This window comes from Cannabis sativa, chromosome 1, assembly GCF_029168945.1.
Source record: "Cannabis sativa cultivar Pink pepper isolate KNU-18-1 chromosome 1, ASM2916894v1, whole genome shotgun sequence".
Lineage (NCBI taxonomy): Eukaryota > Viridiplantae > Streptophyta > Magnoliopsida > Rosales > Cannabaceae > Cannabis > Cannabis sativa.
The window spans coordinates 43593902-43618909 of record NC_083601.1 but is presented as its reverse complement, the minus strand read 5'-3'; the positions used below and the strand labels follow the sequence as shown (position 1 = coordinate 43618909).

The 25008-nt window shown below is 31.7% G+C and overlaps 3 protein-coding genes and 2 non-coding genes across 5 annotated transcripts; 3 read left to right on the top strand and 2 right to left on the bottom strand.

Annotated features, from left to right (window-relative positions):
* The first annotated feature begins 87 nt into the window (after positions 1 to 87).
* Positions 88 to 2741, top strand: LOC115707255 (WEB family protein At1g12150). The gene is made up of 2 exons (XM_061108395.1): positions 88 to 840; positions 940 to 2741. The coding sequence occupies exons 1-2, from the start codon at positions 667 to 669 to the stop codon at positions 2410 to 2412; spliced, it is 1647 nt and encodes a 548-aa protein (XP_060964378.1). The 5' UTR covers positions 88 to 666; the 3' UTR covers positions 2413 to 2741.
* LOC115707256 (phosphatidylinositol/phosphatidylcholine transfer protein SFH11) lies at positions 2717 to 7529 on the bottom strand. The gene is made up of 11 exons (XM_030635153.2): positions 6828 to 7529; positions 6698 to 6726; positions 5533 to 5616; positions 5367 to 5420; positions 4937 to 5014; positions 4680 to 4733; positions 4527 to 4586; positions 4355 to 4450; positions 3854 to 3955; positions 3580 to 3660; positions 2717 to 3381 (listed from the first exon to the last, which is right to left on the bottom strand). The coding sequence occupies exons 1-11, from the start codon at positions 6880 to 6882 to the stop codon at positions 3055 to 3057; spliced, it is 1020 nt and encodes a 339-aa protein (XP_030491013.1). The 5' UTR covers positions 6883 to 7529; the 3' UTR covers positions 2717 to 3054.
* Positions 7530 to 15408: 7879 nt separating this feature from the next.
* On the bottom strand, positions 15409 to 15515 carry LOC133033806 (small nucleolar RNA R71). Its single transcript, XR_009685869.1, has one exon. It is a non-coding gene; the product is annotated as a small nucleolar RNA R71 (small nucleolar RNA).
* Positions 15516 to 22900: 7385 nt separating this feature from the next.
* Positions 22901 to 25002, top strand: LOC115705007 (uncharacterized). Its single transcript, XM_030632238.2, has 4 exons — positions 22901 to 23598; positions 24030 to 24148; positions 24267 to 24382; positions 24480 to 25002. The coding sequence occupies exons 1-4, from the start codon at positions 23181 to 23183 to the stop codon at positions 24757 to 24759; spliced, it is 933 nt and encodes a 310-aa protein (XP_030488098.2). The 5' UTR covers positions 22901 to 23180; the 3' UTR covers positions 24760 to 25002.
* Positions 24778 to 24850, top strand: TRNAF-GAA (transfer RNA phenylalanine (anticodon GAA)). The gene has a single exon. It is a non-coding gene; the product is annotated as a tRNA-Phe (tRNA).
* Positions 25003 to 25008: the final 6 nt, after the last annotated feature.

Sequence of the window (25008 nt, the reverse complement as noted above, 5' to 3'; positions counted from 1 at the left end):
CATTCTATGTTTAACTGAAACGGTTGGAATCGTCAATTAACCATCGCAAATCTTTGGTGTGATTCACCCTAAAATAACCAAGGCATTTGTTGTTCCACAATGGCAAAGTTCTTTTAGGCATTTTATTTTCTAGCTTTTGTTTTCAAATTAACTCGAAATCAAACACAGAGGTCTAATTCTAGCCCTAGCTAATTCTGTTTTAATCATTGATTTCTTTGGTTGTGGCAGTTGGTACTCGTTGCGTGCATTAATTTTGACCCATTTATCAAAGGTACGTGCACTCGTGTGTTTTTCTTAAGATCTCATCTTCCATTTGAATATTTATTTATTAATGATGGGAATGGAATGATTGTATTCATTGATCAATTGATTTGTATTTATGATGGAATAAATTGTTCAACTAATTATGCTATTTAAACCATTCTCTTATGTGTATGCGTGTGATTATTAGATATGAGATACATGTTAATCTTATCAACGTGATTTTGAATCCATATAAATCTAGAAATATTGAATCAAACTTGAGGCAATATACGTAAACAGCTTCGTTTGAAGATGTGATCATATCCCCATTTTGAATAATGATGTGTATGTTGCTTTTCATATCTCAAATATAGGTGGTGACATTCTAAACATCGAAGAAGAAGAAGAAGAACAACAACAACAATGTCTAATCTTCGCATAAAATTTAGTGAAAAGGTCTCCAGTTCTCCAAGAACGGAGGTGGGAGAGATTGACACAAGGGCTCCATTTCAATCAGTAAAAGCTGCTGTTAATTTGTTTGGCGTAGTAGCTTCCCCAAAAGGAAGACCTGTCATCAAGAGAAGAGCTTCTTCAGAGGTATGTATTTTATTTGCAACAACTTGGATTAATTTCTCCTTTTGGGAAGAAAACAATGTCAAAATAATATGCTGACATTTTTATTCAATAACACAACAGAATGTTCTGCACAAGGAAACAGAACTTGTCTTAGCTCAGAGAGAACTTAACAAGATAAAGGAAAATCTTGAAAAGGTCGAAACCACAAAATCTCGAGCAATTTCAGAGCTTGAAAGGGCTAAGAAGACATTATATGAGTTGACCACAAAGCTCAATGCAGTGAAGGATTCCAAGCAAACAGCAAATGCAGCCGCAGAAGTTGTTAAAGAACGAGCCAAGAAGCTTGAGGTCGAAAAATCAAAGAAACTGATTGGAACCGAAGCTTGGAAAACAGAACTAGACCAAATCAGAAAGGAATACGCATCTACTGTTATTGAACTTGATGCTACTAAGCAAGAATTGAACATGATCCGCCAAGATTTTGATGCAGCTTTGGAAGCTAAACTAGCTGCATTTCAACAGGCAGGAGAAGCTCAGCGTTTAGCCAAGGTGAATTCTGAGAAGGCTGTAGAGTTTTCAAGGCAAATCGCTGAGATGCGAGCATCAGCTGGTCAGTTCAAGCTCGCTTTTATACAAGCTCAAGAAGAGCAATCAAAGCTCATCCAAGAACGAGAGGCTAGTTTACAGTCTTATATAATAGCTAAAGAAGAAGCAAAGGAAAAATTGGAGTCCTTAAAGAAAGAAGTTAATATTGTACAGAATCAAGAGGCCAGAGATCTCGAGGTAAAGCTTGATGAAACAAATGCTGAGATTGAAGTCTTGCAAGAGGAGATGAGAAAGTCTCATGCTGTCGAAATGGATAATGTTAGAATTGTAACTATGGAGCTCAACGAAGCAACAACAACACTACAAAAAGCTTCTGAAGAAGAGAGCTCTCTTAAAAGCTTAGTGAACTCGCTAAAGCTAGAGTTGGAGAATGTGAAAAAGGAAATGGAGACAGAATCTCTATTTGCCAATTATGATGCTGAAATACTGAACAAAAAACAAAAGGAAATAGAACTCTCTGATGAACTCAGCTTCAAACTAAAAAATCTATTAGAAGAAACTAATAGTGCAAGGCAAGAAGAAGAAGAAATGAAGAATAAAGCCAACAAGATGAAGCAAGAGGCAGACAAGTTTCAAGGAGTGGCACAGGAAGCGGAGAAAAAGCTAGAGCTGACTCTGATTGAAGCTGAGAAAGTGAAAGAAGCAGAGCAAAAGGTACTTGATGCGGTTAAGGTTGTTAATGCAGAAAGCAATGCTAAGATAAAACTGTCCTTAGAGAAGTTTCAGTCTTTTACTAAAAAAGTTCAGGAGTTCCAAAACATGGCCGATGCAAAAGAGGCAGAGAACGAGGCCCATGTGGGAGAAATCAAGCAGAGAAAAATGGAAGCTGAAAGAAAGGTAGAAGCTAATTTGAAAGCAATTGAGGAAATCAAGATTGCAACTGATATGGCTTTGAGGAAAGCAGAGATGGCAGATTCAGCAAAAACTGTGGTTGAAGGTGAACTTCATAAATGGCGTCAACAGCAAGAACAAAGGAATGGCAGCTAAGAAGCTCATACAACAGAGACTTTGTTATCGTTAGGTCTCATCTCAGCTTATAAAGATTTAAAAGATAGGGGTGAAATTGATCATTGCATGGACTGCATGGCAAACACGCCATATAAACTGAATCAAGAAAACCAGACAACCCCTTTGGTAAGACTCATTTAGAGCTTTGCTCATCATTGTTTTATTAAGAAATTTGAGATAATTGACAAGCTAGAAAGAATTTTTTTGCTTTCACATGATTTGTTGAAGGCTGGACAAGTGTACTAGCTAAAATATCAATGCATTAAATTTAATGGGAAATATATATATAATATGTGCAATTACTATTTAACTAAAAACTGTGGAAGCAAAAGATGGTGTTCTCTGCAGCTGCCGCTCCACTTGATCATGTTAAGCATAACTATGAACTATTTATCCAGCTAACATGTCAAGTTACGTAGATTACACTAATAATTTCTTTTCCCTGCTTAAACTCTCGTAGATAATGTGAGACATTACTATTACACACGATTTATATTGTATAGCTGCAACTAACCGGGCTACGAAGACCAAACTTCTTTCACAGTCCTCTCAGGTTGAGATAGTAATAGGGTAGAAGAAACACCTCCATGGTAGGCTACACACGCATTCAGCTCCATCATTTCAAGCACCATTTATTCTTAGTCCATTGAGAGAATCAGATAGACCATTTGCACAATTTTTCTTTCCGATCTTGTTAAACTCGGATTCTAATGTTTTTACAATCTCTGTTCCTTCTGGAGCTGGCTCAGGCAGATCCACATGAAAAGAACCCTGTTTAATTGGTTCAGTAGGTTCGTTATTCACAGATTGCTGCTTAATGTAGTTGTAGAGTTGTTGGTGAAAGGGATGATCAAAGGAAAAACAATTTTCAGCCATATCGTCTGAATGTCGAGATGATCCCGAACCTTCTTTTCTACAGAAATGTGGTAGAGATGCATAATCCATAATCTATAGCAAACACAGCCAACAATAGATAGTCAGTAATCAGTTCCAATCCTCAACAATTGTTTCCATGTTTTCCTTGTTTGATTTGAGCAAGTTACTCATGTCTGGAGGAATAGAACACTTGATTCCCAAGGGACTTAAGGAACTACAAAGAGAACTAAATAATAACAACCAGAAACAGTATTAGTAATAATACCATACCTTTAACAGCTCATCTCTCCCACTGCCTGATAACACCTGTACTTTTTTCCTTGTCCTTTCCTGCAAAAGAGGCTTGACAACCTGAAAAGTGCAAAGAGTTAAGGTAACACTTGCAATGTAACAAATAACATATAAGGAATCGTTATTATACTAGGGGAAAAGAGTACCGAGAAACAGTTCATCAGACAAAAAGAGAAGAGAAGGCATGGGAGGAGCAAAGGGTTTGACCAAAGGTTAAGTCACAATAATCATATTAATGTAAGTAAAGGCTTACCTTCCAACAGGCTGAAAATATATATGGAACATTTACAATGTAGTAGGTGTTTGTCTTCTCTGGATAATTCAAGTCATCAATGGTTGATATGATTGTCAATAACTGTGTGAGAATATTACAAAATTAGTACAAAAAATCCACAGAGAGTTCCTTTCACATTACAGGTTGGGATACTAATTAGTTCATAGGTATAGATTCCCAAATTTTAGGATAAATCATTACTCGAATCCCACACAAGAATTTCGATATTATAAACAACAGAAGTCACAACTTCCTTTCCAATAAAATTCACTTGATGTTTATCTCTCAACTAATTGGAACATTTTCTTTTTCCACTTATTTTATAAATTTAATCCAAACATAAAACATACACAGTTTACATAAAAATGAAACAGTGCATAAGTTGATTATCATAGATAGTAAATTGAATATATGATTAACCTAAAACTATCATGAACAAATAAAAATTTAATTATGATAGTTGATGTAATAGTGCAATACCTTAATTTGACTTAGTGCTGAAAGCTTCAGTCCGGTCATATCTAAAACCTTCACACAGGTGGTGATAGGCTTTCCGTACTTTTTCGAAGCACCAGGCTACAGCAAGAAATAATAGTCAATACAGATACTCATAAATCATTCAACATAAAATAGTTTTACTTCTAATACCCACCAAGATTACACGGTCTCTGTATTCATTAATTTGAATGTGTGACTGCACATAGTAGTGGACCTGCAAGGAAAAATAAATTTCCATGATTATGCTAACAACATAATAGAAAAGCTAAGGGGCCCCTGGATAAAAGAAAAGTGCCAAAATACTTACAGACGCTCTATCAAATGTACTGAGGCCCACACCAATAGCAAAGACTGGCAAACCCTGAAAAGGATAAAAGGTAAGACAAAGGCATTACAAAATGTTCATCAAAATAATCTTATGAATAGATGTACAATAACAATGATTCAGTGCAACTGCAAGCGTTCAACGCGTGCAAAACATATTGAAGTTTTGAAATTGTCAACCCTTGTTTTATTTACGAAATAGATTTTATCACAGTATAAGGTTTTACAAGGAATGAGCACCTCTCTCGAGTAACCTGAAAGTCCTATCAGCTGTGAATCACGTACTCCTCTATACAATTCAGCAGGAACTATGGGTTTCTGCACAAACAAATAACACAATAGATGTAACAATTCACAAACCATCAGCAGGTAATGGTAATTTCACAAGAAATAGCAAACATAAAAATGCAAATTAGAAAACAGGATGAATGTTTGCATTGTGAGACGAGTAATGTATTGATGGCTCTTTTTTATCCGTTCAAAGATTTATTCATGAATTAGGCAACATCAGCACCACTTGCTATTCCTAGCCTCCTAGGCATTCAGTTGCTTTCCCTAAGCATAAACTTTTCTTAGTGAATTTGACATCACACAACAGTTAATATTTCAAATAAGGAATTTCACTGACAATAGGTATTCAGAGAAATTTTAGTGCAAATCAAAAACTTACCGCTAATATGTTGTCAATCTCATTTTGTACCCTCCAATTTAAACTGTCCATCAACTGGACATCATAGAAGCATTATCAGAACACGATACAAGGGATATCAACGAAAAGAACAAACATAAATATCCCAATCTTCAAAACTATTACAATCAAAGGAGCTGCATCTAACCATTTTGTGGGCTTTGGAAACATTCCAATCTCTTGCTTTTAGAAAACGCTTCAAAGTTTCAGCCAGATGTCCTTGATGAACATTCTGAGAAAGCCATGAAAAAACTGTCAAGGAATTATCCATATATTATAGCATCACCAAAGCATGCAGCAAACATCAAATAAACAACGGTTTCCTTGTATCTCACACTAAAATAATAAAGGGATAATGAATAATATAAATATATAATGCAATGGCTACTGTCCTTTCGGGCCCTTAATACTAGCATACATAATAAATGTCCATGTTCTCAATCAGACAGTATAGTAACAATGTGCACCCGTTTTTTAAATACATTTTCTACTATTTTCCCTCCAATCTTGGCACACATCCAAAGAGTATTATTAAGGCAATAACTAAGTATTTAAACACTTCAAGTTGAGTCTGACTCAGGAATAATAAAGATCCCTTCTCAACCCAACTAGTGCTAGTACATTCATCTTCTACCAACTTTAAGCCACAACACTCGGGATCATCTTAACTAAATCAGTGATGGACATGAAATTCATGAATCCTCTAATTCCTTATGTGAGAAAAAAGATTTTAGAAATTATTTGTATAATTAGTGAGCATGAAAAACGGTTGAATTGGATTTGTATTTTGTAGTGCCAATAATTAAATTAATTTTAACTAATTATAATATAAAATGAAATAACGGTTGAATTGGAGTTGTATGGTGAATCAGATCAAAACCCAGGAAACCGATAACGACGGGGTCAACTCAAACGTCTCAGATCAACGGGCCTAATTTGGCTAGGCAAGGCTCAAAGTCGTCACCACACATTTCTTATCAAAACCAAAAAAGTCACCGCTTCACATTTTGCCATACAACATTTTCCATCGGTATTAAAAAAAAAAAAACCAGCAACCGACCAAGCCCAGAAGAGTCGCTATACTGGATTGGTGGAGAAACAGTCAGAGATACTGATGTAGCTGAAGGATAAAGACGTAATTTTGCATATTCAGGAAGGAAGAGTAATAGGAAGAAAGAAAGGGAAGGGGGGAATATAAAATACTAGAAGAGTTTTCTTTGAGTCAAAGCAGCACATCAGATCGGACATATTATTACCCAAAAATAAAATAAAAAGTAGAAAATAAAAAAGTTCAAAAACGAAAAGGAACGAACCTGAAATGTTATCTTCAGAGGCTCCTCAACTGCCATTGTTGTTAAAAAGAAAAAAAAAATGTCAGTGAAGACGAAGAAGGAAAAAGGGAAATTGCTAATTTTACAGTCCAGAGAGAAAGAGACTACTGACCTTGATCCATGAGAGCTTGTAAAAGCTTGATCGCTTCCTGAGGAACATTTGCCATTTCTTCAAGTGTTTTTTTTTTTCTCCAACAAAATCCAAAATTATCAGAAAAGTTGCTTCTACTTCCAAAAATTCCTGCTTTTTTTTTAACCAGCTAATAATCTATTATGTTGTGTTCTAATTGGGCTCGTTTTTTTCTCTGTACTCCTAATATGGTAGATTTTAGAGCCAAAAAAAGACAAAAAATTATTAGCTAAATATTTATACACATAATATACAAGAGTGGGAGAGAGGAGAAAGACTAGAAAAGAAAGAAGAAAATGAAAAGCGAAAGAGGGTCAAGATTCAATAAAGGCGGACCTACGATACGAACCACTACTACTACTGCTCTCACTAAAGGGCTCACCCTCTCTCTCTCTCTCTCCTCCACCAACAACGTACAATATTTCTCTCTTACACATATTTATTGTGAGAAGAAGAAAAAGGAAAGTGAAAAAGATTGAAGGATATTATTATTAGTGTAGAATTCTGTAGCTTCCTAAATCGTTTTCACCGCTGCAATTAGGGTCCTACTGTTGGAACGTGGCTATAATTTGAAGGTTGACTTTTAATGTTGATTTGATTCTAATTGAGATTGTAATTTGGAAAGGCTTCGTTGTGTAATATCTAATTCAATTACTTTCATCAATTATTGGATGGTAATTTGAAAATCTAATTGAAAACTGTTTCAATCCAACTATATTTATATTTAGTTTTTATTTTACAAAATTATAAAAATATAATAGTAAAAATTTTTAACTATTTTAATAATTTTTACAAATTTATTTATAGAAAAATACATTATTTTTATGTTAAGATTCTATTATAATAATGATAATGTTATAATCTAGTTCATTATAATCAAAAATATATTAAAAAATATGTTATATAAAATTTATTTTTTATATATTTTTATTTATTTTTTTCACTATATAAATTTATATGTTTTTAATAAAAATAATTTATTATATATTTATCATTTCTAAAAAAAAATGTAATTTATAAGAAATTCTAGACTGATGTGCTTTATTAATAATAAAAACAAAAATATAAATATAAAATACTTTTTAAAACAAAATAAAAAAAAAATAAGAATTTTGTTAAAAAAGTATTTTTTATTTTTTATAATATACAATAAATAATTAAATATATTTTAGTGCAAAATAATTTTTTATGGAGTCTTTTAATTAAAATAATCTTTTTCAAAATAGGGTTTTACCAATTTTAAGATTAACGGTAATTAACTTCTCTATAAAATTAGCCTTTAATTTTTTCAAAAATTTTGTCAAACAAACTATAAAATTAGTACAACGTATAAAAAATATAGGAAAATTTTACAATGCACCCCCTTAAAATGGATATATTGATGCACCCCTATCTATTTTAGCATCCGAAATAATTTTTTAGTCAAATTTTTTCTCATGGTCATGTACGCTATAGTTATTTAAGACATCCTGCAAAATTTTAAGAAATTTAGAAAAATTTAACACACCGAAAATTATGTTCAAACAGTGTGTTGCACGCGTGACTATTTTATTTTATACGCGTGTAAAATAGATTATTTGAACATTATTTTTTATATTGTAAATCATTCCGAATTTTTCAAAATTTTGTAGGATATCTTAAATAGCTATAACGTACATGAATATGAAAAAAAATTAGACTAAAAAATTTTTCTGGATGCCGAAACAAGTTAAGGGTGCATCAATATATCCCTTTTAAGGGGGTGCATTATAGAATCACCCAAAAATATAAATATCTTAGAAGTTAGAATTACTTGTAGAAAAATAAGTCACATAATTTTTCTTGTCAATATTATTAAAGATTTTTGTAATTATAAAAATGTAACCAGTTAAATTCTAACTTACAATTTCTTATCCTACTATTATTTTTTTTGAGTAATTTGCGGCATAAATACTTAAATTTAACTTCCAGTTACAAATAAATAGCTAAGTATAATTTTTGACAGTAATAATACTTAAGTTATAATTTTAGAACTTCTATAGGTACATGGTTAAATAAATTACCACGTGGCACTTCCTGATTGGTACAAGTCATTAAATTTTTATTATTTAAAAAAAATTAGTTCAAATATACCAATAAGAAAATGACACATGGATTTAATGGCTTAATTGAGTAATTTGCAACATAAATACTTAAGTTTAATTCTCAGTTGCAAATAAATACTTAAGTTTAATTTTTTGCGGTAATAATACCTAAGTTATATTTCTGGAACTCTGTAGGTATCTAACCGTTAAATGTTAAGGCATTATATCTACGTGTCATTTTTTTATTGATATATTTGAACTAATTTTTTTAAAATAATAAAAATTTAATGACTTTGACCAATTAGCAATTGCCACGTGGCAATTTATTTAACGAGGTACCTACAGAAGTTCCAAAATTATAACTTACGTATTATTACTACCAAAAATTAAACTTAGGTATTTATTTACAACTAAAACTTAAACTTAAGTATTTATGGCATAAATTATTCTAATATTTAATGTTTAAGTACCTACAAAGTTCCGGAAATCAATATAATTTAGGTATTATTATCGCAAAAAATTAAACTTAGATATTTATTTACAACTGGAAGTTAAACTTAAACATTTATGCAACAAATTACTCTTATTTTTTTACAAAACTTGATTTTCTTATAATGAAAAATTACCTTATCTTCAAAGGAACTTTGTTTGTTTTCTGTAATTAAGTGGTTTTGTTTCAAAAAAAATATTTTTTATACCAACTATAACTATAATGTTTCATTAAAAAAAACCTCTAACTATTAATGTATTTGTTTTTCACTTGCGTATAATTTGTAGAATCTATATGTTTCTTCCTTAAAAAAAGTATTTTGATGTGTTTTGCTCAATATGTTAAAGTCATTATTATATGGGTTTTTATATTAAACCATATACAATTAAGAATATTTCTCTAGAGATCGTAGCCATTTGAACTTGGGTGCAATTTAAAATAATTATTAATTAATGTGTGAGACTTTGAGTTCCCTTCAAATTAAATAAATGTATTACTCACTATGTTTTTGGTATTTTAAATTGAAAAACAAAACATCTAACCAAGAAATAGTGAGTTATATTTGTATCCCATAATAATAAATAAAATTAATATTAGGTCTTACTGTAACTGGTTTGTCTGGAAATATACGTACCCATATTTTTCCGCCGCGGCGGGCGTTTCGTGTCATTGCTCGTCGCCCTGCTTCTATTTGTCTAGATGTGATCCAAGCGAGTTCAAGTGCTTGAAGAGCATATCTACTGAAGCAAATACGATTACCTCGATAAGATATTCCTTTCATTCTTCCTCTATGGTGTTTACGGAATCGGGTTCTTTTGGGGTTATAGTTGAGGGTTTTTTATTAATTCCATCTAAAAAAATTAAGTTTAAAATAATTTTTTTACATTATTTTGTATTAATTTGAGTACTTATTTTAATTGTATTTTCATAAATTTTTATTTTATTTTTCTAATAAAATTTTATATTATTTTTATTATAATATTTAAAATATAATTTATTTTTGTTTGATAGTTATAAATTAAGAGAAAAAATTAAAAGAAAATAATATAATTAAAAATTTATATTTTATGTAAAATAAAAATTATTAAAATAAAATACATTTATAAATTTTTTAGTACAAATAAAACTCTTCATATTACTACACTGATTATTCCGGATCATAACAGTGATCCTCTCCCGGTTTTCGAACGATCATCGTTTAGCATAATTACTTATTAATATGTTTTTCTTTTTTAGCAAAGTTACAAAGTTGCGACAAACCAACTATTTGTTATTTTTTTATTTTTGAAAGAACTGTGACAAACCAATCTATAATTTCCAACAGTTGCACAGTACTGTACCCTCTACTTCTTGTCCACTAAAGTTTTGTTTTTCTTTTAATTATTAAATTTACTTATTTTTTTTAAAAGAAACCGGTTGTTAAAAATTGTTTCATGTTATTTTTATTCTTTTTTAACAAATTTTTAGGCTATGCTTAGAAGTGGATTTTGGGGAGCAAATAAAAAGGTAGGAAAAAATATATAAAGAAAAAAAATTTGATATTGAATTTGGTATGAAAAGAAAAATTATATAGAAAAATACTTAATTCAATCAAATTTTTCATATTAAACTTGAAAAGTTAATTTCTTTTTCTATTCTACACAGTTTTTTTTCTTAAAAATTTCATACAATTTTCTTTTCTTATGAAAATCTAATTTCTAAATATAACCTTAAATAAAAGGTTGTTCGTTGTTACCTAATTTACACGTTGCAGAAAATTCATACGAAGGAAAAGAAAATGACCATAGTTTTTTAATTTGACTTTTCTTAAAACTGGTTTTTTTTTTATTATTTTATATAAAAAAAGGGTTTTGTTAATTTAACTCTGTTTAAACACGTTTAAATTTTAAACATTCTTTAAAGATTATTATTATTTTTTAAACAGGCCCGCCAGCTGTCGTCATCATCTCGTCCAAATTGGCGTCACCCATAATTTGCTTATTACACATAGCACGTCCATGTTTTATTTTATTACCATATTTTATTTCACTTTTCATTTTTTACGTGGTCAAACTTTGATTCATGATTTTGTTTTTTTTATTCTTTATCACGATTTAGATTTTTCTCATCCTTTATAATATTTTGAAAGTTAAATGTTAATAATAGAATTAAAGTTATTAGTTATTATTATTAGTATAAACTTATTGAGTTACTAGAATGAGTTTTTGGAATATTGTAGTGACTTTACAAGATTTGTTTACTTTGCTAACAGATGAGTTTTTCTTTCTTTCGTACTTTTATTCTGATTATAAATAATATATTTAATAATTATAATTAGTTGCTAATTATTCTTTTAGTATATGTAGCTTTCATCTGATTATTTTCAAGTAAAACATTGAACTTTACTCATCCGGGTATTTTGACCTATATGTACTAATTTCTCTTTAATCAGCATTTGGTCAATTTTGTGGAAAAAAAAAATACTTTGAGTCATCATTTCTACTTTGTGACTCCCTTATTTTAAGAACAAATGAATATTAACAAAAAACTGAGTTTCCACACCGTTCAAAACTCCAAGGCAACTGATTTAGTTTCAGTCAAAGCTAGCTAATAATTTCAAGTCAGGAGATTGGAAAACAATACCAGTAATGCCAGCCACATGAATTTATTACATATATATAATAATGTTTATTTATATAAAATTTAAATAATTTTAAGTGAGGATAGATTATTTTTAATTGTATATTTATTCTTTTCCGTAAGATGCTACAAAAAAAACTAATTATCATAGTTATTATATATTTTACAACATATTGATTGTATAGTTAAATTAACAATAATGATTAATAAACGAAAAATATGTGATCAATAATTAAAAATATTGATTAAGCAATTAAAAATATATATCCTAATTTTAGCTATACAATTAAAAAATATATCGAAATGCTACGAAAAAACCTAATTACCATAGTTATTATATATTTTACAACATATATATATTGCTGAATATTAATTTACATCATATTGATTTAAACAAAATAAAGATTTCATCACATGAGTCAAGAATGAAGGGATAAACTTAAAAACAGAATAATTATTATTTCAAATTAATTATCGCCACTAGGGTATAATGTGTAAATTAAGTTAATAAGGTATTGCATATTATATTTTGAGTTGTTAGAATAATAATAAATTTTTTAAAAAAAACATGTTCAGCTCGTTGTTGTTATGTCACACTTGCAATTTTTTTTATTTATATATATAATATAATAATACACATATTTGTAATCAAATTAATATAGTAGGTAGACAATAAAGAACCTGTACTCACATCACATTAATATATGACTTCTCCTTAATTTCTAAAAGACAATATATCTGTTGAATTATTAAAAGTGTCTTGTTTTTTTTTAATATTTGTTTCAAATTTAGTGGCCAATTAGATGATATTGGTGATATTAGAATAAACAAATGAATTAATATAAATCGGACAATTAAATTTAGTAGAGTGTGAACTTTTAAGATAATAGATATAATTATATATGAGTGAATTTTTTTTAATTTGAAGAGGCTTGAAAGGCTTCACTATTTAAACTAAGTAACACAACCTAAGAGAAACCGAGTTATTTGACCATGATTTCTTGTAAAACTTGTAAAAATATATATTTTTATAAGCTTTCTTAGAAATTTGAAATATCCGGGGAGTGGAGTTATATATAATGAAAAATTTATAATTATTAAAATATCATTATTAGTAGGCTTTTTAGAGCAAATTAAAGATTGAAGAGAACTTCGACACTTGAGGTCGTGATAACTCTATGTTATAGAGTTAATTTTTATGCTTTTAAACTAAAGTATTGTGAGGAGAGTAGTGAAAATGTGTTTACTTTGCTTAATTTTAATTAGTTTTAGTGTTATTTTCTATTTAGTAATCTAACCTTTAAGTTTTGTAAATATTGATATTGTTGGGTGTGTTTTTCCAATTAACTGTGCTTATTTTGTTGAAAAAGGAGGAACTAAATTGACAGGTAAAAGAGAAAGAAGCAAGGAAGAAAAGGAGTACAAGCTGGAACTGGGTTGATTGCTGAAGCGATGCTAAAGCAATGCTGAAGTGAATTCAGCATCCTGGCAGTGACGTGGAAACACGAATTTCACTTATCCACCTCAGCAATTTCGGTCCAATCATTCAAATTGCATCAGCTAGCTGACATGGAAGAAAGAGGTCTCACCCTAGTGGGCCAAAGTGGAAAAGTTTGGGCTTCTATTTTGGGTGAGGAGGTTGGTACCCTAAAAACCCAACATCAAAAAGAAAAAGAAAGAGGAAGTACACCATTATCATCTTCATCATCTTGTATGTACAGTACGGGGCAGCTGCCATTTTTTCTATGGAGGAGCTTTAATTGCAGCAGGAAGTACAACAAAGAAGAAAGAAGAGGGGACCAAGCCTAGTGTTTGAATTTTCTTTTACCCTTTCTTGATAGTCTTCTTTATTTTTCTCTTTGTTATTGTTGTTTGTACTTAGTATTCAAAACTTCTTGAGACTGTAAATTTGGGCAACAGCCATGGATGAAGTATTTTTAGCTTGGATTTTATCTTCTTACTTGAATATGAGCTAAACTTTTGAGGCTTGAATGACTATGAACTTCTAAGTTGGGTATGATTAAATTTTAAGCTTACTTTAGTATTTGTTTGCCTTTGTTCATTCAAGTGAGTTTCATTTTAATTGATTGTTGTTTCTTGGCCATGAATAACAATTTGCTAAGCTAGATCTTGTACCGGAAGGGCTAGATCTAGTAGTTCAATTTGAATGAAGCAAGTGAAAACCTAGACTTAGGCTATTCTTTGTAAGTGGGATAGGAATATTTCATTTACCTTGCATAACTCACCAAATTAATGCTTGAATAGTGTTCTGCTTGCTGGTTTGATATAGGAATATATTAAGCTAAATGGTAGAACTAAAGTTGTGAGTGTTGGAAAATTCTCACAAGCCTAGAGGAATTTGTTGTTATCTCTGTGCAGAATGCTGAAGTAATGCTGAACCAATGCTGTACTGACTGTAAAAAAAACCTGACTAGAAGGAATTAGTTATTCAAGCCATTTTTGCCATATTATATATTTTTATATTGCAAACAATTTTTCTAGCAGCAGTAGTTTTAATTTTAGCAGGTTTAATTCTTGTCAATTTTAATTTTGAACCAGTACTCAACCATTTGCATATTATTTCTTTTTATTTTAAGTTGTAATTAGTTGGTTTTACAAGATATTTTTTGTTTGCAATCCCTGTGGAGACGATCTTACTTATTACTTTATTACTTGTGTGACTGCGTATACTTGCGTATATAATTTTCGCAACAAGTTTTTGGCGCCGTTGCCGGGGATTGAAACTAAAAATTGTGTATTATCAACTATTTTGCAATTTATTTTCTGGTTTAAAGTTTTAATCCTATTTGGTGCGCTGAATTTTTCTTTTTCAGGTGTAATCTAGTGTATGACCGAACAAGAAGAAGACATTGAACTTGCTCCTATTGACCCCGAAATTGAACGCACTTTTAGACAAAGGAGGAAGGAACAAAAGGCTAAAAACCGCTGCAATATGGCCGATGGGTTTGAAATTGGAGGTGCTCATAATGAAGCCAATCCTATTGCTTTGGCCGATGATAGAGCCCGAGCAATAAGAGAGTATGCAACCCCTATGTTCAATGAGCTAAATCCGGGTATTGTGAGACCCGAAATCCAAGCACCTCACTTTGAGCTCAAGCCTGTCATGTTTCAAATGCTCCAAACGGTTGGTCAATTTGGTGGGTCGCCAACGGAAGATCCTCACCTCCATATTCGCTCATTTTTGGAGGTGAGTGATTCTTTCAAGCTACAAGGAGTAAGTGAAGAGGCTTTAAGATTAAAGTTGTTCCCATTTTCCTTGAGGGATCGGGCTAGAGCATGGCTTAACACTCTTCCTCCCGATTCGGTGACTAATTGGAATGACTTGGCTGAAAAATTCTTGAGAAAGTACTTTCCTCCAACAAGAAATGCAAAGTTTCGAAGCGAGATCATGTCTTTTCAACAATTGGAAGACGAGACTACTAGTGATGCATGGGAAAGATTCAAGGAGTTGTTGAGGAAGTGCCCACACCATGGTATTCCCCATTGTATCCAACTTGAGACTTTTTACAATGGTCTCAATGCGGCTTCTAGGATGGTGTTGGACGCTTCGGCTAATGGAGCCATTCTTTCCAAGTCTTACAATGAAGCTTTTGAGATTTTGGAAAGGATAGCTAGCAACAACTATCAATGGTCAACTAATAGAGCTCCTACAAGCCGAAAAGTAGCGGGTGTTCTTGAAGTAGATGCTTTGACCGCTCTAACTGCTCAAATGGCCTCAATGACCAACATTTTGAAGAATATGAATATGGGAGGAAGTGTACAACCAGCCGCTGCCATTCAAAGGGCAGAAATCTCTTGTGTGTATTGTGGTGATGGGCATACTTTTGAAAATTGCCCCTCAAATCCAGCTTCGGTGTGTTATGTGGGTAATCAAAACTTCAACCGCAACAACAATCCATACTCAAACTCCTACAATCCGGGATGGAAGCATCATCCGAACTTCTCATGGGGAGGTCAAGGGGCAAGTTCAAGTGGAGCACAAGGACAAGGAAAGCAATCATTTCCACCGGGTTTTTCTCAACAACCAAGACCTCAACAACCTCAAGGCTCTCAAACTAGTTCTTTGGAGAGTTTAATGAGAGATTATATGGCCAAGAATGACGCTGTAATTCAAAGCCAAGCAGCATCTCTTCGGAATCTTGAAGTTCAATTGGGGCAATTGGCCAATGATTTGAAGAATAGACCACAAGGCACCTTGCCTAGTGACACCGAAAACCCAAGAAGAGATGGCAAAGAACATTGCAAAGCGGTAACCTTGAGAAGTGGAAAAATAATTGAGTCAAATGTGGCTGCAACAGGCAGTAAAGAGCCCTCTTCAATCCAAAAAGAGGGGGAAATGAAGAAAAAACCAGCAACTTCAGAAATTCCCCAAGTAGTTACGGCATCCGATCGGCATTCTCTCGAGAAAAGTCTTTGCAAAAGCCACCGCTACCATTTCCTCAACGGTTCAAGAAGCAACAAGACGATGGTCAATTCCGGAGATTTCTTGATGTTCTAAAGCAGCTCCACATCAATATACCTTTAGTGGAAGCTTTGGAGCAAATGCCAACTTATGTGAAGTTTTTGAAGGATATTTTGACAAAGAAAAGGAGGCTTGGCGAGTTTGAAACGGTCGCTTTGACGGAGGGATGTAGTGCTATGTTGAAAAGTAAAATTCCACCCAAATTGAAAGATCCGGCGGCTTTACAATTCCTATTTCTATAGGGGTCGAGATGTTGGAAGAGCTCTTTGTGACTTGGGAGCTAGTATTAATCTCATGCCTATGTCTATTTTTAGGAAGTTGGGAATTGGAGAAGCAAGGCCAACCACCGTCACTTTGCAATTAGCGGATCGTTCCATGGCTCATCCGGAAGGGAAAATTGAAGATGTATTGGTACAAGTGGATAAGTTCATTTTTCTCGCCGATTTCATTATTCTTGACTATGAGGAAGATAGGGAAGTTCCAATCATTTTAGGGAGGCCATTTCTTGCCACGGGAAGAACTTTGATAGATGTTGAAAAGGGAGAGCTTACCATGAGAGCTCAAGATGAGCAAGCCACATTCAAGGTCTTTCATCCTATGCGTGCTCCGGATGCAATAGGAGAATGCTTAGCAATTGGAGATATGGATCCTAATATGGTTGAGGAGTCCAAATTCAAAAATAGTAAGAAGGTGAGAAAGAAGATTCCCCTTAAAGAAATTGCTAAGGATCACGAGCCGCAAGAAAGCAAAGACAAAACATCATTTGACCCTAAAAAACCACCCAAAAGGAAGAGAAAGAAAAAGAAGTTTAGTAGAAAATTTTGGTCTCAAATGTTTGAAGTTGGGCAACAAGTGATTTTTGCTAACTCTTTAACGAAGGCTACTCATGGACGACTAGATTCAAGGTGTGATGGATCTTTCTTGGTGGTGAGAGTGTACCCCGATGGGGTGGTAGAACTACGTGATGCACTTTCAAGAAGAAAATTTTTGGTGAAAGGCCAAGGAGTGAAGTTTGGGGGTGGTGAGGGTGATCGAGCAAAGACCTCCATCACATTGGAAGAGGCTTAAGGAAGAAGGGCCTCGGGTTGTCATGGCTTTAGTGAATCACATTTGGGCAACCCAAGAGCGGAGGAACAAGATTATATTTAGTTATATATATGCTATGTAATAAGTTTGGGGTGTGTCACCCCTTGAAGAAAAAGAAAAAAAAAAAAATGAGGAAAAGAAGAAAAAGAAAAAAAAAAGAGGAAAAGAAGAAAAAAAAATTTTAGTATATACATACTTATATAATTACATATATATATATATAACTTTTAATTTCCTACATTTACTAGTGATTTTTCTGTAGTGTGGCGATCTTTATTGCTGGTGCAAAGCAGGGAATGATAGAAAAAAGGGGCTGCTGTAATATGGTGTGAGCAAATTTGTATGTTGAAGCAGTAGGTCCCAGTACAGCATTGGATCAGCATCGCTTCAGCATTTTGAAGCAGAGACTCTGGTGGTGGAGATTCAGATTGTTGAGGGAGTATTTCTTTTCTCCTTAATTAATTACCTTAGTTTAACTGTGATGTGTTAGTTAAGTGTGCTACTGTTTGTGTTTGTTATGTGTTTACTGTGGTTGTTCAATTTAGTAGTGTGTGTAGTAAGCTTTGTTTGTGTTGATCATTTCTTTTGTCATGTGTGTTATAATTTGTGTTAGCTTGCAAATGAGAAACATATTGCTTGTTTTTTCAGCTTGGTTTAGGGTAGCGCTCGATGATGAAACATATCCATTTTCCTCCATTTGTGGAGTGCCTTGGTTTGTGTGTTGAAAATGCTAATTTTAAGTGTTATTTTTGTCTACATGCTAGCTTATGAGGAATCCTTTCAAATATTGTGTGCTTGTGTTATCCCACCATACTTGAGTTTTTAGAATAGCCAACGCTTTGAGAGAGTTTAAGCGTCTAGAATTAGCTAGTGTAATCCTTGAGGCGAAATCCTAGCGAGCTTTATAACTTAGAAATGATTTAGGCCATCTTTGGACGTTTGAGCCTTTCTAACCTTCCCTATGAATTCAAATTTTCCCTAGTCACCCAAGTTTGAGCTATTTAGCCTATTATTGTTGTGCAACCCAATCCTACATCTAACGCCAATCTTAATTTGCATTTCCACATATGTCCTAACTTAATTACTCACTTGTCAAGAGCCAAGTTTCACATTAAGTTTGGGGTGAGTGTAACTTGTGGCGAGCTAATTCAAGGTTCTACTTTTAGCCACATTGGGGACAATGTTGGGTTGTAAGTTTGGGGTGGGGGAATTAGCTCACAAAGTATATGAGTATGAACTTTCAATTAACCTTCTCTTGCTATTTATTATATAAATATAATATAGTAATAAATGTTTTTCTAATATATGAAAAAAAAAAAAAATCAGCAATGAAAAAAAAAAAACAAAAAAATACATATGCTTGCAACTAAGTTTGGGGTGTTCCACCCATTTTAGTTCAAAAAAAAAAAAAAAAGAGAGAGTAAACATAGCAAGAGAAGTCAATTTTAATATCAAGTACTTGTGAGTATTGAATTAGGGAAGAGGGTCAAGAGAAAAATTTTTAAGGAAGAGGCTCGGTTTTTGACAAGTGAAGTGGTTAGGTGTTGAGCTAGCTTAAATACATCCTATACCATACCCTAACCCAAGCCTAACATTCAAGCCTAGTCAAGTCCTTTTGATCTAAGTTGTAAAGCTAAGCTACATTAGTGGAGAGGATTACACTAGTTCAACTTATGGAAGCAAACTTTTTAAACTTGAGGATCGAGGGGTAGTTGTGATAGAAATTCAAAGTGTTGGTGGGAAGTATTTGCACACTTTATTGATTGAGTTACTCTTGATAAGTTTTAAAGACATAAATAGCATGCAAAATTCTGTTGACACACACAAGTTCAAGGCATATTCACTACTGCCAATTACACTTCCATTTCATCTAATTCTGAGAGCAAATTTTGTCCCTAGACCAAGTGTGAAAGTGCAAGATTTTCTCTACTGCAAGCGTGTTAGTGTCGCTGTCATTTTCTGTTCTTATTGTTTAGTTCTTTGTGTTTTTCATTACTCGAGGACGAGCAATACTCTAAGTTTGGGGTGGACCAGGTCGTGACTTAGATTATTCTAGGCTACATGTTTTCAGGTCCATGTTGCACTGCAACGGTAGTCACATAGTTAGTTTTACTATAAAAGGGATATCTTTAGGGGATTTCTATTAGTTTTGCAAAAATTAATTATTATGTTTGTAAGTTAGATTTTGGTGTGGAAAGAAAAAAAAAATTAGTATGAAAAGAAAAATTGTATAGAATATTCAATTCAACAAAATTTTTAATATCAAATTTGAAAATTAGTTTTTTTTTTTGTATGGTTCTACACATTTTTTTTCTACATTTTTTTCCTCAGCTAAATCCAACTTCTAAACATAGCTTAAGAAAATTTATTAGAAACACTTCATGAGCGCAATTAATAGATTTATCATCTACTTTAGGTTTCATTTAGTACAACTTTTTGAAAAATTAAGAGTTACTTTAAAAAAAAATGTGATAAAAAAGTATTTGGTAATCAGTTAAAAAATAACTTATTGAAAAATTTATTAAAAAAAAATAAAGCTAAAAAGCTAAAGTTGGTACAACTCAAATTTTTTTTTTTTTTAAAAAAAAAACTGTTTTGATTAAAAGACTATAATAAATTATTTTTTTTACTAAAAATGTATGTAATTATTTGTTATATATTAAAAAAATAAATTAACATAAATAATATTTAAAATTTTTATTGTTTTAAAAAATATTTTATATTTATATTTTTATTTTTATTATTAACAAACAACATCAACTTAAATTTCTTATAAACTACAATTTTTTTAGTAAGTGATAAAAAATATAATTTAAAATTATACAAATTATTTTAGAGGAATCACTCCATATTTTTTAACTTTTTTTTTCGGTTTAAGTTATTTCGGTGGTTGCTATGTAGATTTGGATTGTGATTTAGGTTGCTATATGGATTGTTGTAAACATGCCAAAAAAAAAAAACTACTTTGAAATGTACAAATAAACAAACCCCATTATTTCAATCAAATAAATATAAATTTATAGTATGAGAAATATAATTAAAAATATATAGAAAATCAAAATTTTATATATATTTATAATTATAATGAATTAGATTATAGCATTATCATTATTATAATAAAATCTTAACAATTGCTAATATTTTAAAATTTATAATTTACCACACTCAATTCTGTTTTTTTCACATTTCTGCTACAAAATTTTCTCACAGCGTACAACTGTAGCTATTTTTTATTTTCACAGCACAGCTGTGTCAAACTGACCGATTTTTTTTAAACTAATGCAGTTTGCATTAAATTTATGAACATAAAATAGTCATATTTTCTAGGATCTTAAATGTATAGTCACATGAATCTTTATTATTAGTTATGCTAATTAATTTATGATTTCTTATTGAAATGTTAAATTTATGCTTAAAATAACTTGAAAATCATTCACGTATTTTATGATTATAAATTTAGGTATCGTTTGGTAACATTTTTGTTTTTCAATTTTTTAATTACAAAATGAAAGTAAAAAAATTTTTTTTAAAAAAATTATTTTTGAAAAACAAAAATGCGTTCTGTAACAACTTTTATTTTTCAATTTTAAAAACGAAAAACAAAAGTGTGTTCTGTAAAATTCATTTTTATTTTTATTTTTTGATTTTATTTAAGTCGGGTCTAGGTCCGGGTTCGGATCAGAAGCCGCGTTCAGTGTCAGGGCCGTGGGGAGGAGATTTGGTCCGGGTCTGGTCGTAATCCAAAAGATTGATTACGAAAAAAAACTATTTAAAAAAATATTGAAAGTGATTTTTTTTTTGTTTTTAAAATTTTGATTTCTAATTATAAAATTGAAAAGTAAAAACAGTTTTATAGAATATATTTTTCAAAAATATTTTCGCTTTTTTACTTTTAAAAACAGAAAACTGATTAAAAAAGTGTTAACCTTAATGTTTTAAAAGTGGATTTTCTTTTTCTGATTTCTTTTCTCTTTCACCATCCCTCGAAATTTGCAATTCATACTAGTTGTAACCGAATTACGTACAAATTTGTTATTGTCAAGAAAAGGAAATCAGGAGACAAATTTTATGGGCTTACCGATGCATCCAACCTTAAAAGACAAACGGGCCATGCCAGACCCAATTTTGTGATGCACCCAATGTTCTTTTTCATATGTCAATAATCAGTATTTAACTAATTATGTTGGATTCTGCCAAAACTAAAACTGGAAATGATGATTAAATTGCACAAATGAAAATATATAATGCAATAATATGATATACTTTTATCGGTTCTCACATAATTAATACGACAATATTATGATAAAGGCTCCCTAAAATTTATGACATTTTTAAGAAAAATGATCTCGAGAAGTAATTAAAGAAAGAAGAAAAATTAGTGTGTACTAAGATTTTTAATGAGGCCAAATTCTTCTTAAAAAAAGAAAACTAAAAATTAGTTTCGTTTATCCGCTCTTGCAATATATTACCTTGAGGTTGTACTCTTTTTCGTTTAGAGTTCTTTATTATTATTTATATATTATAGTTTCACTTTTAAAATTGACTATTGAAAGGGCATGTATGTTGTAGTAATTATTATATATATATATAACATTTATATAACTTTATTTCAAAAATAGTTTCAGAAGTTGAAATCACTTATCAGAGCATCCGAGAACAAAATTCATCCATAGGAACCATAGTAGGAGTAGGACACTTTATATTATCATCAAGTTGTGTACAATACTATGCATGCATGACATCGATCATACACGATCAGTTATGACTTGTACGAATACACACACATATATATATAGAAAAATAATGATGATGACGACAATGGTGTTGGAGGACTTTCCCCTCCCCTTCATAAATCATAGAGTCCACAATTACAATCATATATGATATATATATGTCGCATCTTATTATCTTATTAATGACCACACAATTGTGTGGTATTTAAGTTTGTTTATAAATAATACATGTATATTATGTATGTAGAAAAATGCTACCTTTGTTATTCTTAATTTGACTATTATATACTCTGACTCGCATATTCGCATATTCTATACGTGTTATATCACTCTTCATAGTATTATTATTATTATTACATACATAATTGCTTCATCTGATCTCATTTCATTATTAATTTTACAATTACCGTACGGTCCCTTAATTAAAAAAAAGATAATATGAATCAATTGAGCACCTTTGCCCTCGTCGTCTCTCATCTTATTATATTATTTTATCTTTAATTATTTTGTCTCTTTTAAGATCCAACTGAAAAATAAAAAGGTTCTGAAAGTAGACTGAATCTCCTAATTTCAAGCTTGGCTAGAGTTGTACCTTCTAGGCCACGTAAGTGCCTATCTCCAAAACGTACTACCCAACAAAGCACCGAACCACACTAATGCTTCTAACAAAGAAAAAGACAGAAACGCCCTTTTCATATTAATACATTATAATGTTCCTTTACAGACATGATTTCAAGTCATTAATATATAGATATTTCTGCCTCTTTCTTTTCCGAAATTTCGAAACTTCAAATCTTAGCAACAATTCAGATCAGATAATAATAAAGACATTTTCGGGGAAAAAGAAAAAGTAGCCCAAAAATGTCGGTTTCGTTAACGGAAAACAATAACGACAACAACAAAGTAAGTAATATTGGTCCCCGTGATGATGAGTACTACGGCTACTTCCACAGAAGCAGCAGTAGCATAAGCGAAATAGAGGAAGAAGACGAAGGATCAGGAGGAGGAGTTGGAGGAATTATTAGCCAAAACGACGACGTTACGAGGGATATAAAGGAACTATTCGAGATCAAGAAGTTTGCGCCGATGCCGGCCATCGGAGAAGAACAATCATCGAGCGGTGCCGGCGGCGAGAATTGCATTTACGTGGCGGTTGGGAAAAGCACGTCGAGCATGGACGCCTTGAATTGGACTTTGAGACAGGTTATGGATCTGTCACCGGCGATCATCGTTTATCTCATTCATATTTATCCTGAGATCCGCCAAATCCCTACTCCATGTAAGTGCTCGATCTTCTTTTTTTTGCTGGTGCATGAGTCAACGATCATAATAATAATAATAATATTCAAACCGACTTTTTTTTTTGACAATTTTATGTATAGTGCAAGGTACTTGATTATATATGTTGCTTGGCTTATTATTAAATAAACCAGTTAATATACTGTGTATATATATATATATACGATCATTTCATTATTGATATTTATAAGATTATATATTTTATTTTTAAATTAATTACATGGTCTAAATGATGCCGTTAATGTCAATGCCTAGGGTTAATTTGTCCTACTCATTCATGATATTATGTAAACTTTTGTTTGCACTGAAAATTTTAGAGATGTATATACTCGTTAGCATTGAATCAATTATATATATTAGTTAATCTATGCTGTTGTGTTGGTATAATTATTTTGAAATATAATTTGACAGTAGGAAAGCTTCCGTTAAGTCAAGTGAGTCCAGAGCAGGTGGAGAATTACATGGCACAGGAAAGAGGCAAGAGAAGAGAGCTTCTAAATACCTTCCTCCGTAAATGTTCGTCTGCCAATGTAATAATAAGAAACTATTTATCAATTATAAAATTGAATTACTCTGTTGACTAAACTATAGAATAATAAATTAATAATATAATACCAATTTATTAATATTTTTTTTATGACGAAACAGATTAAGGTGGATACCGTGTTGATTGAGAGTGATGCGCTGGCGAAGGCAATCATAGATCTTGTTGCAATTCTAAACATAAGGAAACTCGTCATTGGAATCGCCAAACCCAACTTAAGGTAATACATAATTTTTTTGTATATATACATAAATAACAATTATGAATATTATGATAATTGCATAAGTAATTATTTTAATTAAATACAATGATATTAGGAAATTAAGGTCAGGAAGAGGAACAGGATTGGCTGATCAAATACTAAAAAGTGCACCGGAAAATTGCGAGGTTAACATCATTTGCGAAGGAAACCGAGTCGAGAACATGGACCAACCGATCATAAGTGAACCGCCATCGCCAGCTCCACGTGTCAGTGTTGATAAATCCAATGATTCTGAGCATAACTCCACAAAGTCCTTGCAAGAAGAAGATAAACCCGAAAAGGAAGCGCCCGTCTCCTGCATGTGTTTTAGATCTAAAAGTTTAACTAAAAGGTAAGACTAAATTTATCACGAAGCGGGGATAGCTCAGTTGGGAGAGCGTCAGACTGAAGATCTGAAGGTCGCGTGTTCGATCCACGCTCACCGCATGCTTTTGTATATTTTTAAAACCATTTTTTTTTGGGAATCTTACATTTTTTACATATTATAAATTATAAATATCCTAAAGAAAGAAAACAAAAATATAGCACAGCCCCGAGATATTTTTTGGTGATTTTATGAAATTTTTTCTCCCAAGAAATGTGAT

Excerpts from the sequence above, each read along its gene's own strand:
- LOC115707255 (XM_061108395.1), top strand. The coding sequence starts at position 667 with ATGTCTAATCTTCGCATAAAATTTAGTGAAAAGGTCTCCAGTTCTCCA. Across the intron at positions 841-939 it reads AGAGAAGAGCTTCTTCAGAG|AATGTTCTGCACAAGGAAAC; the intron begins GTATGTATTTTA and ends ATAACACAACAG.
- LOC115707256 (XM_030635153.2), bottom strand. The coding sequence starts at position 6,882 with ATGGCAAATGTTCCTCAGGAAGCGATCAAGCTTTTACAAGCTCTCATG. Across the intron at positions 5,617-6,697 it reads CTCTGAAGATAACATTTCAG|AATGTTCATCAAGGACATCT; the intron begins GTTCGTTCCTTT and ends TGGCTTTCTCAG. Across the intron at positions 3,382-3,579 it reads GGAGAGATGAGCTGTTAAAG|ATTATGGATTATGCATCTCT; the intron begins GTATGGTATTAT and ends TGTTTGCTATAG.
- LOC115705007 (XM_030632238.2), top strand. The coding sequence starts at position 23,181 with ATGTCGGTTTCGTTAACGGAAAACAATAACGACAACAACAAAGTAAGT. Across the intron at positions 24,149-24,266 it reads GTAAATGTTCGTCTGCCAAT|ATTAAGGTGGATACCGTGTT; the intron begins GTAATAATAAGA and ends ATGACGAAACAG. Across the intron at positions 24,383-24,479 it reads ATCGCCAAACCCAACTTAAG|GAAATTAAGGTCAGGAAGAG; the intron begins GTAATACATAAT and ends CAATGATATTAG.